Source organism: Sciurus vulgaris (genome assembly GCF_902686455.1).
Source record: "Sciurus vulgaris genome assembly, chromosome: X".
NCBI classification, from domain to species: Eukaryota; Metazoa; Chordata; class Mammalia; order Rodentia; family Sciuridae; genus Sciurus; species Sciurus vulgaris.
The window spans coordinates 66348291-66364494 of NC_136471.1; the positions used below are offsets into that span (position 1 = coordinate 66348291).

The window sequence follows — 16204 nt, forward strand, 5'->3', positions numbered from 1 at the left end:
ATCCACTCGCTTTGGAATTAAACTAGAATCAGAAAAGACAAAGAACAATTAAGAGGGAGCTTGAAGTAATCTAAGGGCAACAGTCAAGTTTTCAAAAGTATTTTTCTATATTGGTTGGGCAATTTTTACAGTTAATACTTTTGTTTGATAAATTTCGCATTTCTTAGCCCATTAAGTCCCAAATTTTCAATTCTATTACTTTTTCAATGAAATCGACATAGGTGTATTAAAATAAGTTGTAAACCAATCCAGAGCTTACACATTCTTTATGTTCATTAAGAGCAAAAATACAGATTGTCTTATATATAGGACACAGGGACAATATAGCATAAGACAACATACTATGTATAGGACATTGGTCAAATATATCTGAGATGCTGAGACAAAATGGGATATTAATTACAAGCATATAATAACATTGGGGTATATATCAGCACCCCAAAGAAGAAAAAATACATAACCTACAGGTATAAGGAGAATGTATTCCTATGAAAGTGCTCTAGAAATTATTTTATCATTAGGTTACTTGAAAACCTGATAAAGTAATTCAATAATGTACTCTTTGGAATGATGGACATCATCAAAGAAAGCCCTATATAATATTCTTATTTCTGGCTGATAATATTATTAGAAAACTAAATGACATAATGCCTCAGGAAACTATGACTTTCAGAGGATACTGTTCAGTAAAAATTACTGAACCTTTTGTTTCTCTCAACAGGAACTCCATTCTCCAACTCTGAAAATATCTTCTTGTGCCCCAAGCACTCTACATATAACCGAAAATACTGAACAGGTAAAAAAGTTATGAATAAGATTTGATTTGTTTTAACTCTTTTATGTAAGTCATGATCATATTTGTAAGCAATCTTTAGGCCTGCATTAGGCTTTCTACAGTCACAAAATGTCAGGATCCTAAAAAGAAAAAGGAGACTCTAAACATAAGAATCAGCTCAGTCAATTAAAGGAATGTAAAATGAGTGCTATGAATCAGATTCTTCAGTTTCATTGTCTGTTCAATCTAATTGCCTTTAGCTTGAGTGAAGTTTAATGTTAACCAAAAATATCTGAGTGAATATAGATATTTTAAGGGTAATTGATTTTAGCATAAAGCTCCTTGTAATTTGAAAAATGGACTTTGTGATTGATAATATTTTGTTTGTATTCAGAGAGAATAACTTATAAGGCGAGAACTAGCCTTTCTCATAGGTGTATGATTTGAAAGAGACCAGGGTCTATTTTTCTTAGCATTTAGGGTCTAATAATCCCACTTTTAGAATTCTTGAATCTAGGCAATGTTTGAATGAAAGGCCTCTATAATGATGATTAAATACTATGTTAATAAATATGTGTTTTTACCCAGTTGCCATATATCCAAAATTATATTCTAAGAAATCAAACCATTATATACCATAAAGTTTGTGCTTAAGTGGGAGGGGAGCATAGGGAGTATGGAATTTAGAGGATAGTAGGGGAAAGAAGATACTGTTTTAAAAACCATCTGTTTTAGTCAGCTATTTTGCTGCTGTGACTAAATGATCTGTCTACCACAATTATAGAGGAGGAAAGGTTTATTTGAGGGCTCACAGTTTCAGAGGTCTTAATCCATAGAAGGCCAGCTCCATTCCTCAGGGTTCAAGGTGAGGTTGTACATTATGGCAGAAGAGTGTGGCAGAGGGAAGCAGCTCACATCATCAGGAAGCAAAGAAAGTCTCCTCTTTCCATATACAAAATATATACCCTAAAGCCATGCTCCAATTTCAATCTCCTCCAGTCACACCCTACCATTTCAATTAATATCATCAGGGATTAATTCACTGATTGGGTTAAGACTCTTACAACCCAATCATTTCTCCTCTGAACCTTTCTGCATTGTCTCATGTGAGCTTCTGGGGGACACCTCACATCCAAACTGTTAACACCATTCCATCCAGATTAAGTGCCAGAGTGTGAACTTGGATAATGAGGACATAAATGAAACAATGAACAAACAAACAAACTAGTCTTTAGACCTTGAGTACCATAATGAAAATGTGACATTATGCAAAATGAATAAGATTACCAAAGAAAAGTTTTCCTACTACTTCCCAGTTTGGGCTAGACTAAAGTCAATCAAAATCATGCATTTATTCAGCAAATATTTGCTCAATGCCAAGTTTGTGACAATATTGCACAAAAGCGAGTTAGACCCAATTTTTTTACGCTATGGTAGAACTGCTTCAAAAACTTAAGTCCATAAAGAATGATAAAATTATGGCATTTGCAGGCAAATGGATGAAATTGGAGAATATCATGCTAAGTGAGATAAGCCAATCTCAAAAAGCCAAAGGACGAATGATATCGCTAATAAGTGGAGGATGACACATAATGGGGGGGAGGGAAGGGTTAGTGTTAGGGTTAGAGTTAGGGTTAGGGAGGGGGGCAAGTATGGAGGAAGGAACTACTGTATAGAGGGTAAAGAGGGGTGGGAGGGGTGGGGGGAAGGGAAAAAATAACAGAATGAATCAAACAACATTACTCTATGTAAATTTATGATTACACAAATGGTATGCCTTTACGCCATGTACAAACAGAGAAACAACATGTATCCCATTTGTTTACAATAAAAAAAAAAGAATTAAGTTCTGGTAATACATTGCAAAGCATTGTTAATGTATGCTTCAAAATAACTGAAAGATTTTAAATATTATCACCACAAAGAAATGATAAATATTTGATATGATGCATATGTCCGTCAGCTTGATTTAATCCACAATGTACACATGTAATGAAACTCACATTGTACCTGTAGTTATATACAATTACTTGTAAGAATAAAATAATAAAATGGATGCACAAGAAAAAAAAAAACTTAAGTCCACTTAAATTACAATTCCCTATACCTAAATCCAGATAATCACATTAACTGTTACACATTTAATTTCTCTACATTTAATTTCTGAAAATAAAAATGTTTATTATAGAAAAGTTTAAAATTACAAAAGAATGTAAGAATGAATAATACAAATCATTCATGATTTATTCCCTCTCCCAGAGATACTACTCTTAACATTGTTATATTTTCTTTAGTTCAGAAACAAAATTAAGATCATACTATATATGTTGTTTTGTATCCTTATTTTTTCACTTAAACTTATATGATATTATGAGCATTTTCTAGTAAATGTGCCTTGCTCAAGATAATTATTTAATAGCTATAGATGGTTATTTAATTTCCCCCCTCTCCTTAAGATTATGCTCATTCTACTGAACCTTTATCAGCATTGTTGTCTTTAAAATTTTCAGTAAGTATGTGTTATGCTTTTGTTAACTATTATTCCTAATTTGGTTGATCATGTTTTGTTAAGCTTATTAACCATTTCCTTTTCTTCTTTTATCAATTGTACATGTCATTTACTCATTTCTCTATTAATGTCAAGACTTTATCTTCATTGACATATAAGAACTCTCTTTATATTAATGATATTGACTCTTTCCCATCTAACCTTTACAAATTTTTAGTGTTTTCTCTCCATTTTAATGTTTATGGCCCTCTCCTTTCAACACACTGAAGATTTAAAAGTATATGTGCACACACACACACACACACACACACACACACACACACACACACACATATACTCACAATTTTTTTTCTGTGCCCTTCCATTTTTTTAAATATTGGATGTCCTTTCCAAACCAAATTCTTATTAAATAAATATTAAGCTACATTTTCTTCTAATCATGTGGTAACACAATGAAACATATATTTTGAAATTCTCTACAAATATTGTTCATTTATCACTGTGAGACACCAATAAATTAGAATAGTGCTGGGCACACAACACCTGGTTTCATGAATGTTCCCAAGTCTGAAATTAACTATAGAATCACATATCATGATTCATGCAAATGACTCTAAAACTTTCACTCTAAAACTTGGTCCCTATTAATACTGATGGCTCTAAGGTCACTAAATATATAGAAATAAGCACATGTATATTTTTTTCTTTTCAGGAACTTCATTCTCCAGCAGTGAAAGTCACAACATATCCACAGACTACTATTAGGAGATATATAGTACAAAATCCTGAACAGGTAAGATGTCACAGAAACTCTTTTTCCAACATATAATTCCTTCAAAGTTGATAGGTAAACTAGAAGGGCAAGTCAGTTACCTGGTCATTAAAATCAAGTCATTGGAATTTTTTTAGTAATAAAGTGAATTTCTAATCATTCATATAAAAAATGCCATCTTTCAGACAACCAGGCACCCATTTATTCTGATTTATAGATGCAATAGTTCCAAGCAGCTTAAAAATTCTTGGGTTATAAGTGGTTTCTGATTCTATAGCCATACTCTTGAACTACAAAGGATTTTTCACACTTTGAACCAAAGAGAAAAGGCACAAAGTCCTTTCATAGTCTTTCCATAAAAACCCTATTAACTGTTACACCAGGGATTAGAGTTTTTAGACTATTTAGTTTTGCATTTGAGATATGGACTAGAAAGAAGAAAATGAAAAGTCAAAAGTTCAAAACTGTCTTCATGCTTTTGTTGTTTAGAATGTATGCTTATATGTGCCTAGCAATGAGATGTTTTGAAAATTATATTTAATATTAAGATATACGATCTTGCAATTCACAAAGTAGGTCATTATTCTGTGTCCCATTTTGAGAAGAAAATTAAGAAAATTATTTTTGTTCACAGTAACAAGCTTTCCCTGATATTTACATTCACATTCCCCTCCTAAACACACACACACACACACACAAACACAAAACATTATCAGCAAAAGGAAGTTCCATGAGGATATAAGGACATCATTTTACAATTGGCTACAAAAAGCTATACAGAAATTCTTTGTTTTGCTTTTTTTTTAAAGCAGAAGTTGAAAGAATGTATGTAAACATCCTCAAATAAAGTACACAAAATTCAAATGAGAGCATGACCACAATTAATTTGAAACTAAAATTATATTCTTGCAACAACAAAGTTATAGAAAAATGAGTCATTAAGTAATTGCTATTGTGACATAACTTCATGCTATAGTTGAAGTACTTTGCACAGCTGTAATCTCCAACTACCTTTAACTTTGTCACATTGTTTAATTTTCTGATTTTTTAAATGGATTATTGCTCATTTTGGCAGATCAGAGAGATTACTGAATAACAAAAACCTCCTTTCATTCCTCATTATTTGCTCTCTTTCAGTTCAATGCAAATTTTTTCTTTTTTTTCTTTTTATTTTTACAGACTGCATTTTGATTCATTGTACACAAATGTGGTACATAATTTCGTTTCTATGGTTGTACATGATGTAGATTCATACCATTCATGTAATCATACATGTACATAGGCTAATGATGTCTGTCTCATTCCACCATTTTTCATACCCCCTCCCTCTCATTTCCCTCTACGTAATCTAAAGTCCCTCCATTCTCCTCTCACCCCCACCCCCACCCCCATTATGTATCATCATCCACTTATCAGGGAAAACATTTGGCCTTTGTTTCTCCACTTCTCAGGGAAACAATTTTCACCTCCCTTATAAGATAAAATAAATGATTGGTTTCAGCTATGGAAGACAAAGCATTAAATTAGGGTGCCATGCTTGCTATTTAGGTGAGTGAGAAGGTTATGCTTGGTTTCTACTAGTGTCCAGTTCCACAATTCCTCATTTATTTATTCTAAAATCATGTTGTCATGTTTCCTTATTTAGGGACACCACTGGTTCTGCATGTGTGTGTGTAAATCTATTACACACAAACTCTGAGTATGGTTTGCAGTGTATCTTTTTTTCTCATTTGACCAATCCCTTTATACTTTCTCCATATTCCTCCCCCTTTTTCATTTTCACATGAAAACTGGGCGATATGCATTTTTGAATGCATGGTCCACTTGATCTGGCTTCAAAAGAGTTATTTCTAGATAACACTTCTTTCCCATAATGTGAAAACCTGTGTTTCCCTAGGTTTTATCTAGAAATTTTAAGCATCAAATAATTTGTATTTCAATCCACTTTGCCAGCAAATCTTATGTGACGTTGGAAGAAGTTTTATTTTTCATCCAATGTTAATAAGAAAAGAGGAAAATTAATAGTTATTGGTTATATACCATATGCTAAGCAATTTACATATTGTATTCCATTTAATCCTACAAAAGTGAAGAAACAGAAGCACAGAGAGATTCATTCATCTGTTCAGTGAATATTTATCAGTTACTCTGTGGCAGAAATTGCCCTAAAAAGGTCCCCACTTTTGTGAAACTTAAGTTTTAACTGGTGCAGAAATATTCAGTTACAAAGTGGCAGAGCTGGAAATGGAATCGAAGAATATATATCTGGGAAAAAATATTGCAACTTAGGAGAGTTGATGATGGAGGTAAATTGGGTACCATAGTCTTACCTATAAATCCTCTTACCTTCCATGTAGTTACAAAGGCAGAGAAATTAGATGTATGCAAGTACATAATGTATTAGAAACACTGGGCTTCCTCTGTAGGAACTCATCGTTTTGAGCTGTGGTTCAACTATAAACAATTTCTCAATAAGACCCAGCAGAGGACTTAAGAAAAATAGTGATTTTAAAGCTTTTAAGTCTCTCCTTTATTGAGGAATAAAACAAATTTCAAGCCCCATGCTTTGTAAACAAAAATAATCTAACTGGTCTTGCAAAGCAGCTTGAAAATCCTGTCTAGATATATTCCCCATTTTATTTCTAAATACATTCCTTTTTTGCTTGCTCTTTTAAATCCCACAGGAGAAGACTCTAGTTTAATTACAATATTTATAATAAGCTGAGCCTCCTAAATGGCAGCTTCATCCTCTTTCACCTCTCAGCTTGTCTAATCTTTATTTCTCCTCCCTGTAATTAAACTGATCTCAATCCAATTCTTTCATTATGATTTCCTTCTATCTTTGTTCAGACTTTTTCTTTTTGGTTGTTTCAAAGTGTTCTTAGTCTCCATTTGATACCATTTTAGTCAAAGGACTTAAGCATTTTCATTTATTATTTGAACCAGAAATTTAAAAAATAATTTTATTCCATCCATGGATAGAATCTTATTGATATTTATCAGTTTCATTAATTTTTCAATTGTGTAGCTTTCACTGTGGGGAGGAAACTATACAGCCTTCAAATAGAAACAAGGAAATAGATATGTTTCCTAAATCAAAGGAACTTATAGTTAACTATAAGGAACTTATAGTTAACTTATAATGAAGGGTGAAAAGACATGACCACAAATAGCTATGTAAAATACCGGGTGGGATGATAAAATACAGCTAAAATATTATTAGAGTCAGATGTAGGAGATAACATATATGCTGGGGGGAATTATTGAAGGACTTTTTTGTGGTCTTTAAGTTATTAAATGATTAACATTGTTTTAAGCATCCTTTTACTAAAAATGTAGCTAAAATTTTAATTAAGTGTGATTTGCTCAGGTCTTCTCGAATTCACCACTCTTTTCTGACAGCTGTTCTGGTGATAGTTTTAACAAAATTTAATAACTTACTGGACATGGAGATTGAAAGAAGAAAAATCACATATACTCAAAGCTTTTCAGCTTAAGACACTATAAATATGGCAGCCCAACTAACAGGATTAAGAAGGGTAGAGAAGACAAAGATGATCTGGCAAAGAAGATTTAAGCGCTGTTTGAACCAGTGGCATTTGAGGTACATGGAAGATACCCAATAGTTAAAATGATGCAGAGAAAGTCATATTTGAGACAGAGACATGGGAGTACTATTAAAGTTATTATCAAAGTTTTAGGGATAGTTGGGCATGGTGGCACATACTTATAATCCCAGCAGCTCGGGAGGCTGAGGCAGGATGATTACAAGTTCAAAACCAGCCTCAGCAATTTAACAAGTCCCTAAGTAACTTAGTGAGACCCTGTCTCAAAATAAAAACAATAATAATAATAATAAGGGCTGGGGAGGTGGCTTGGTGGTTAAGTGCCCCCTGAATTCAATCCCTGCTTTTAAAAAAAGCTATGGGAATGAGTGAGATCACTGGGACACAATCGAGAATATTAAGATCAGAAAATCAAGAAATGCTCACTTTAAAGTGACAGAAAAAGTGAGGCACATTCATAGGAAGAGGTGTTATCAGAGAAGGATGTGAACGTAAATAAATGAAGCAAATAACAAAAGGGAGTGATCAACCATCTCTAATAGTTCTAATGACCACCCAAGAGGGTAAATTTTGAGAATGGGGTTGATCATTAAGAAATCAATAGTGATAATTGAGAGACCAGATTTGGTATATGTGTGGTAGCAAAATTCAAATGTAAAAAGTAAATGGGTGAGTGTATCAAGAGGAAATGGAGGAAATGAGTGAGGATTACTGTTATGAAAAGGATATTTGTGAGAAAAAGGAAAGATGGAATGGTAGCTAAAGGAGAATTCAGATGTTTGGAGACACTGGGAGAATTGTAGATACTGGGAAAGAACCAGTAATAAGGAAAGCTAAAGATGTAACAGAGTATAGAGACAAACAATGCTGGAGGTGTCAAGAGGGGATAGTACTCTGGGTACATAAAGAGAAGTGACACTGGGGAGAGAGTATTTCTTTCTAGAGTAGAAACTGAAGAGAGATTTTTAAGTGTGGAGGAACATGGGATTAGGTTATCTTTGTTTTCTCCATAAACAGAAGGAGAATGAGGGAATATGAGCATGTGGGGGTTGAGGAAAATAATATTTGTAGCCACAGTTATAGGGAACTTGATGAATATAAGTATAATCACAAAGTTTGGAATGTTTACTTGAAATTGGATAGCTTGCACTTATAATAAGCATATTTTTAAAAATTTCTTTGTTGGAGTTTTGTGGCCTGGGAACAGCAAAGTAGATGCTGGGAATTACATACTTTGTTAGATGTGAGAACTACTGCTGAAGGTTCCAAACATAACAATTAAATTTATAAGATCAACTATTTTGAAAGCACCTTTTAATTTTTAGTGTAGATATGGCACCAATTCAAATGTACAGATTAAACAAAAGATGATGCCCAAATAGTAAAACTGTTTAGCAGTTCCTTTGTTGATAAATCTAAACTTCTGATTAAAGTTGCTATTCTGATTTGCTATATTAAAATAATTTATTCATATTGATGTTTGATTTTACTGTCAAAGATTTTGGAAAAATAATTATTTCAATTTGAAGTCTTTTTAAAAAAGTCATTTTAAAATAATGAGGCCAACAAGCATTCTAGAGAGAATCAGTACTGTTAACTCCTGAACCATCTTTCTTCCTTAAAAATAGTAATAAAGGTTCAGGATTTATAGTAAAATCATTTGAGAGAAAAGAAAATTTCATGTTTTAATAAATTTGTTTTCTCTCTCTTAGTTCATGTCATCTGTTCTCTCTCAATCATATGCTCCTTTGCTATGGGGTATTCCAGATTTATAAGTCCTTGCCCTCAATAAGCCCATTTTCATTTATTTTGAACTTGATATTCTAGAAACATTAAAATAACATTCTCAGAAATTATTTTAAATATATTATAGATTTTAAATATTATAACAGTGTTATTAAAAACCAATAATATTTGTACATTAAAGTTATAAACAAAGGGTGCCCTACACCCTTTGCTACAAGATACCCTACATTATTGTCCCTATGATAAGCAAACTGAACTTCAGAGAAGGTTAAATGGCTTTCCTATTTTCACAGTTCATAGACAATGAAGGAAGAAATCAAATACAGGTTTTATGACTTCATAACTTTTTTTTTCCCAATTAGGCTTGCTTCTACTAATTTTAGTAGTGAAACTCAGTGGAGTTTTATAATAGTCCAAATCTAATCCAGTTTGTAGTTGTTACTTGTTGACATCTCTACAGCACTTAAACTTTCAACTTCCTGCTACTTCCTGAAAATTTCCCATCTTGACTTCTATGACATATTTTTCTTCTGATTCTCAGATCTCCTACAACTTGTTTAGTTCTATCTTTCATCTTCACTCATCTTTTTAGCAATTGCATGGTTTTAACTAAGATTTCTAAGCAGTTTGTTCTGAAATCCAGATGTGCAGTCTTGAAATTCCTACTTAATTCCGGACCTGTGTTTTGAAATTCCTACTTAGTTCCAGATCTGTGTTTACAACCATATGCTAGATGTGTACATATAAGTACCCACCCACATATTTGTTGCTTTGTGATGCTGGGGATTGAGCCCTGGGTCTCACATATACTAGGTAAGCACTCTGACACTGAAGTACACCCCCAGACACTTATACATTTTTATTACAGTCTTTGTGGTATCTCTTTACAACAATTTCATATTTTCAAACTTGTTGACTTCTATTTTTATACTTCTCTTGAATTTCTACTTTATTCCATCTCCTTATATTCAAAGATCATCTTAACTTTCTTTAAAACTCCACTTGATGCAAGTATCCTACCTGAGAACTATTAGATAGAACTCAGGTTTTCACCCTCTTAGCATGTTCCTATACATTATTTTTCTATACTTTTATTGACACTTGTTACTTTCTACTTCTTACTTTAGATCTTTGTCTTCATGCATTATCTAGAGCGAGGATTTGGAAAAGTTCCCCATAAAGGGCAAGATGGTAAAAATTGTAGGCTTCGTTAGCCATATAGAGCCTTGGATCTTCCTTTTTTTATTATTTATAGTCCCTTAAAAATTTAAATGTCATGTGTATCTTGAGGACAGTACAAAAAAGTGTCTGTTATAGTTTTATAAATTCTGATCAATATTAAATGCTCCTGGTAATAAGTGTGATTCATGTTTGTATGCCTCATAGCCAGTTAGCAAAGTACATTATGCATACCAAGCAATATTTTATGTGATTGATTATAACTACCAAAGAAGTTCATTAACAAAAACAAATACACACAAAATAGCTTCCAGAGATATATATATTGTTGTTGATAGACCTTTATTTTATTCATTTACTTATATGCGATGCTGAGAATCAAACCAAAATGATACCAAAAGATGGCAAAAGAATTTACTACACATTACATTTTACACTCCTGGTCTGATTCTTATTAGTCCTTTTCTGGTTTATTTCAGATCTTGAACATGTCACCAGCCTTTATTTCAATGGCTAACATCTTCTAAGCACTTGGCTAATCCTCCAGCAATTTAGTTGATTATATGTAGATACAGTGGCTCTTAAAGCTTTTATTCTGCTCTTAGTATTCAAAGCATATGTTGCACTGAGAGTCTTCACCTTGATTATAATCACAAGAATTGTACACTTCAAGGGCACCCAAATCAAGTTGTGGGAAAAAATAATTGATATAGTTCCACCTACTTTATGGCCTAGTAATGCTGAATTATGTTTATTTTGTATTTCTATGATAATAATTTTGCATAGAAAGAAACGTACAAGTGAACCCAATTTAAATGAGCTTGACCTGATAGCATGTGATCTGCCTCAGAGGAAACTAATTATATTTTGTTTGCCTTGGTAACAGAAAAAAAATATATATATATATATAATCTTTCTTACCTCATTCCAGTCTCTCCCAAAAGACCTAATAAAAGGTAGTAGGAGAAATTCAGATCTTTCTCTATGATAAATAGACTGCTTTTATTTCCTTATACATATCAGAACCATGTTGGGATGTCATTCCACTCTCCTCCTAAATCTGATGCTACCACCGAGCCTATGACAAACTGAGTATTTTAAGTTAAGATTCCTTAGAAAAGATACCTTTCAAAGCAAAACATAGTCTTTACTGTCTTTATAGGAACCACTGTCTCCATTCTTAAGAGGAGGCCATTTCTTCCCAGGAAACAATGTTATTTACGAAAAAACAATAAGAAAAGTGGAGAAGCTAAATACAGATCAGGTAAGTAATAATTGTTTTAAAACTTGTCTTATAAGTGTAAAACTGTTATTAAATGAATATTAAAATATTCATAAATATTTTAAAGATAGAGCTAAAATGACATTCAATTGTCAAATGCCAGGCAGGACTACCATGAATTATGATAATATTTCATTATATCTGCAGCTCTTAATGGTATCCTCAGTAATCTCATATTCATTTTATTATGTGAAGTATTATTTTCCCCATTTTGGTAAAAGGGAACTGAAGACAAGATATGTGAATCACAGAAAATTAATGGTAGAATCTGAAATATATATAAAATATACATGTATATGAATATATATGTTTTGTGTTTTTTCTTTTAAACTAGTCTCAAAAATGATAATTTAAAGCATAATTTTGCGTTAATTATTTTTAACATATAATGAATTTCAAATGAATAATATATATGAATCGCTATGTAATACACCGTATACTGTGAAAGTTCTAGAACACTAAGGCTTCAAATCACATTTTAAAAATTCCATTAAGCTTAATTGAGAGACCAAGTACAGAGTGCAAAACTGCTGAAGTACTAATCTCATAGCATCTATAGCACCAAGTCCTTTATGCAGTGTTATTGCAACCAGCAGAGGTTTCATGTTATTCTGCTTAGTGTATATAAGTTTGATCAGTCCAATTAAAGCCTGTGATTATCTCTTGAACATTTTTGAACAAGGACAATGTATCAGTTTCCTAGGACTATTCTAATAAATTGCCACATATTGGATGGTTTAAAAAAGAGAAATTTATTGTCTCACAGGTCTGAAAGCCAGAGGTCTGAAAGCACTGAGCAGGGCCATACTCCTTTTGAAGCCTCAATGGAAAGAACCCTTCTATGCCTGCTTCTTACTTTCTGGTAGCTTCAGGCATTCTTTGGCATGTAAATGTATTACTCTAATCCTCTGTCTTTTTATGGCATCTTCCATGTGCATCTTCACATTGGCTTCCCTCTGTGCATGTTTGTCTCTGTGTTCAAATTTCCCATATTTATAAGGACAGTAGTCATATTGGATTAGGATCTATCCTAATGACTTCATTATAACTTGATTACATCTATAAAGATAGTTTCCTAATAAGCGAACATTCTAAATTACTGGGGGTTAGAGTTTCAGCATATCTTTGCAGGGGATAACAGTCAATTAATGATAGGCAGTTAAATGATATCAAATCAGTTTGGATAATAAAATTATTTTTTTCTCATATACAATTTAGACTGACTGACATGTACTAGAATTTCATTTTTTGACTGAGGATGAACCCAGGGGCACTTTACCACTGTTATCTCCTTAATCCTTTCTCTTTTTTATTTTGAGATAGGGTCTAAGTTGCTGAGGCTGGTCTCCAACTTGTGATCCTCCTGCCTCAGCCTCCTGAGTCACTGGGATGACAGATGTGCACCACTGCACCTGGCCATGTTTTATTTTATGAGCACGCAAGGGCAATAATTATCAGATGTGTAGTAACTAACACAGTTACTTATTTGATGCCCAGCAAAAATGAAATGGAGTAAACTCTCAGAATAATAAACATTCAAATTTTGTTTTGCTTAGAAAAATGAATATAGTATGAAGAGTTTGGTATGGAATGTATCGAATATATATATGGTAGAAGAGCATAAGAATAGTTCTGAACATTATGGTATCAAGTAGAAACACTTCATCAAGTATGCCTGTTCTTCCAAGGGCCAGAATTTTCTTCAAGCTACCAAATTATAAAATCTGTAATTTATCTAACTGGGCTGCCTAACAATAAGGTTTTACATATTTTAATATTAAAAAAAATATTTGAGTAGAAACATTTCATGTTGCTTCTAGCTTCTTGTTTCAAAGAAAAACAGGTTTTTTCCTAATTCTTGGTCATTACAATAAAAAATTGACTCCTGTGCAATATATTAACATTATACAGCTGGAATAGCTAAAGAAAAGCTCCTTTAAGGGAACACTGCCATGCCACAATAAATCTCACTTATATGTGTAATTATAATACATTCTTTAAAAAACAATAGGAGGGAAACCAGTAAAGTAGAGGAAGGGGAGAAAGGGTAGGGTGGTGTGAAGGGTCAGGGGTGGTTCTGGAGAATGGGATTGAGCAAATTATGTTATGTGCACCTACAAACATGTCACCATGAATCCCACCATTGTGTATAATTATAATGCCCCAATAAAAACCATAAAAATGAGAAAACCACTACTGTTTACTATTAAGTTGAGTATTTACTTGATTATGCCCACTTTTCTTATTAATGACTTAAAGAATTTGGGAGTTTTTGAACTGCCATGGAAGCTGTCCAAGGTTAAAAAAAAACCGTGTAGACATAACAAACTATAACTTCTTTGTTCTAGTTAAGTTTCCTCTGTGATGGAGAACATATTAGGATAAAATGGATAAAGCCAGAGTCTGCATGAAACTGTTTATTGTCACTAGTGGATTAATTAAATATGACTAGCTGATAGGAGATGTGACCTATCCAAAACAAAAGATGTCTTCATAGTGAAGGGATGGTAAAGTAGTACCAGTTACAAGATAATTATTCAATTCATATAATTTGTACTCTATAATTCTTTTTTATCCATCAAAGAGAAATAATCCATGATAAATCAGAAATGTTTGATATTTATTTTGTACTTAGAAAATTCAGTTCATGGCATGCTTCAAAGATTAATTCATATATGAACATCTTACTCTAGAATAGTAACTTTTTAGTCAGGTATAAAATTGAAAGTGGGGCTATGAGTGTAGCTCTGTAGTAGAGCTGTTGCGTAATAGCAACAGCTCGAATTGAAAATTTGCTATGATTTCAGGAGAACCAATATATGGTTCATAGGCTAGATAGGATCAGAGAAAGTGTAGAGCACCCTAGATGATAGGAATGTCAGTGTTCTATTCAAGAGTCAACTGATACATTAACAGAGGAAGATGATTAATAAATGAGTTTTGTTTTCTTTTTTGGCCTTTGTTGATTTGTCCTTTCCAAGTATTTCCTCACTTGTTTTTTGGGGTATACATTGTTGTAGTTTTTTCAGGAGAAATTCTATCTCATTAGTGTTCAAGAGCCCCACTAAGTGATGCTCTTCTTATATTGTCAATGTGATTTTTATCCTAATCTAGTTTACAATGGTATTGTTTACCATAAAAGAATAGATAATATATTTAAACCCCCAAACTTGTACAAAGGTTGCTGACAGCATATGGTTAATTTTCTAAACTGTTAAGATCTTAGAGTTAGCATACTTTTAAAGTGAGTCATATTTAAAAACAATCTAGAGAAAATAATTCTAAGAATTGATTCTATGACATTTACCTATATGTCTATCAAAGTAACTTGTATTTGTAAAATGTGTTTCTTGATCCTTTTTTTCTTTCAAATCTATTATATATATAAGATAAATATATATACTTATGAAGGTAATTTGTATAAATGGTAAGAATTTTCAGAGTCTAAAGAGACTCTAAAAATATAAAAAGAGTATGAAAATGCATACAGTGAAAAACAAGCTTATTTGGATCATTTTTATCCCTAGTTTCTCTTAGCAGAGTTTGCCATTTTTAAGTTGATTGGTTTATGCCTACAGAAGCATTTATGTATATTCATAAATATATATGTAAATACATTCTTTATAAGTTGTACTCGAAGAATACTAGATTAATTCTTCTGTACTTTTGATTTAATATAGGTTGAAAATTTTTTCAGGTAAAAATGTAAAATGTGAAGTACTTTACTATTTTAATATAGGTCAACTTTCCACAATTGAAAGGAAATAGAGCATTGAATTCAAACATTCGAAGTTAGTTGTACATAAATGTAGCATTATGACACAAAACTGAATATTTTCCTTTGAAAACAAGCTTCTAGTTTTCTCTTATCAAAGTAGAATAATAACAACATACTATAGCAGATATCTGAATTCCTCAAAGCTAAAATGCCTAGATATATTTTCTTAGTTTATTTTCTATACTTACCAGAAAAGAAATTCATGGCATATAAACAATCAGATAGCAAAGATTTAGTTTAGACGTAACAAATTCAAGAATATCTTGAGACCAGTATATGTTCATCCTAGTACCTGAAAGAACTCTGCTAGAAATCATGAGTTCCAACCCCAATTTTGCCATTAATTACAGTCATTATAATTAAATCATCTTGCTTTTCTAGATATCAGGGGTTCATTTTCTACCTTCAAAATTAGTGAGGTAGATGATAATAAAGTCAATGATGATGACATGGATGATATAATAATAGTAATAATAATAGTGATAAATGTATTACTCACCTCCCTTATACTATGCAATGTACAGACATTAGTGCATTTACCTCTCACAAAACCCAGTTAGAACCCATGTTGAATACAGTTTTGCAAATTAGAAAACT

General features: G+C 32.4%; 1 protein-coding gene across 1 annotated transcript in view; it reads left to right on the top strand.

The window, feature by feature from the left end:
- POF1B (POF1B actin binding protein) overlaps window positions 1-16204 on the top strand; it is a 73176-nt gene that overhangs the window by 13684 nt on the left and 43288 nt on the right. Inside the window, exons 3-5 of the mRNA XM_079123031.1 lie at window positions 722-796; window positions 3997-4077; window positions 11710-11811. Of these exons, the coding sequence (XP_078979157.1) occupies window positions 722-796; window positions 3997-4077; window positions 11710-11811 (258 nt within the window). The remainder of the gene's footprint in view (window positions 1-721; window positions 797-3996; window positions 4078-11709; window positions 11812-16204) is intronic.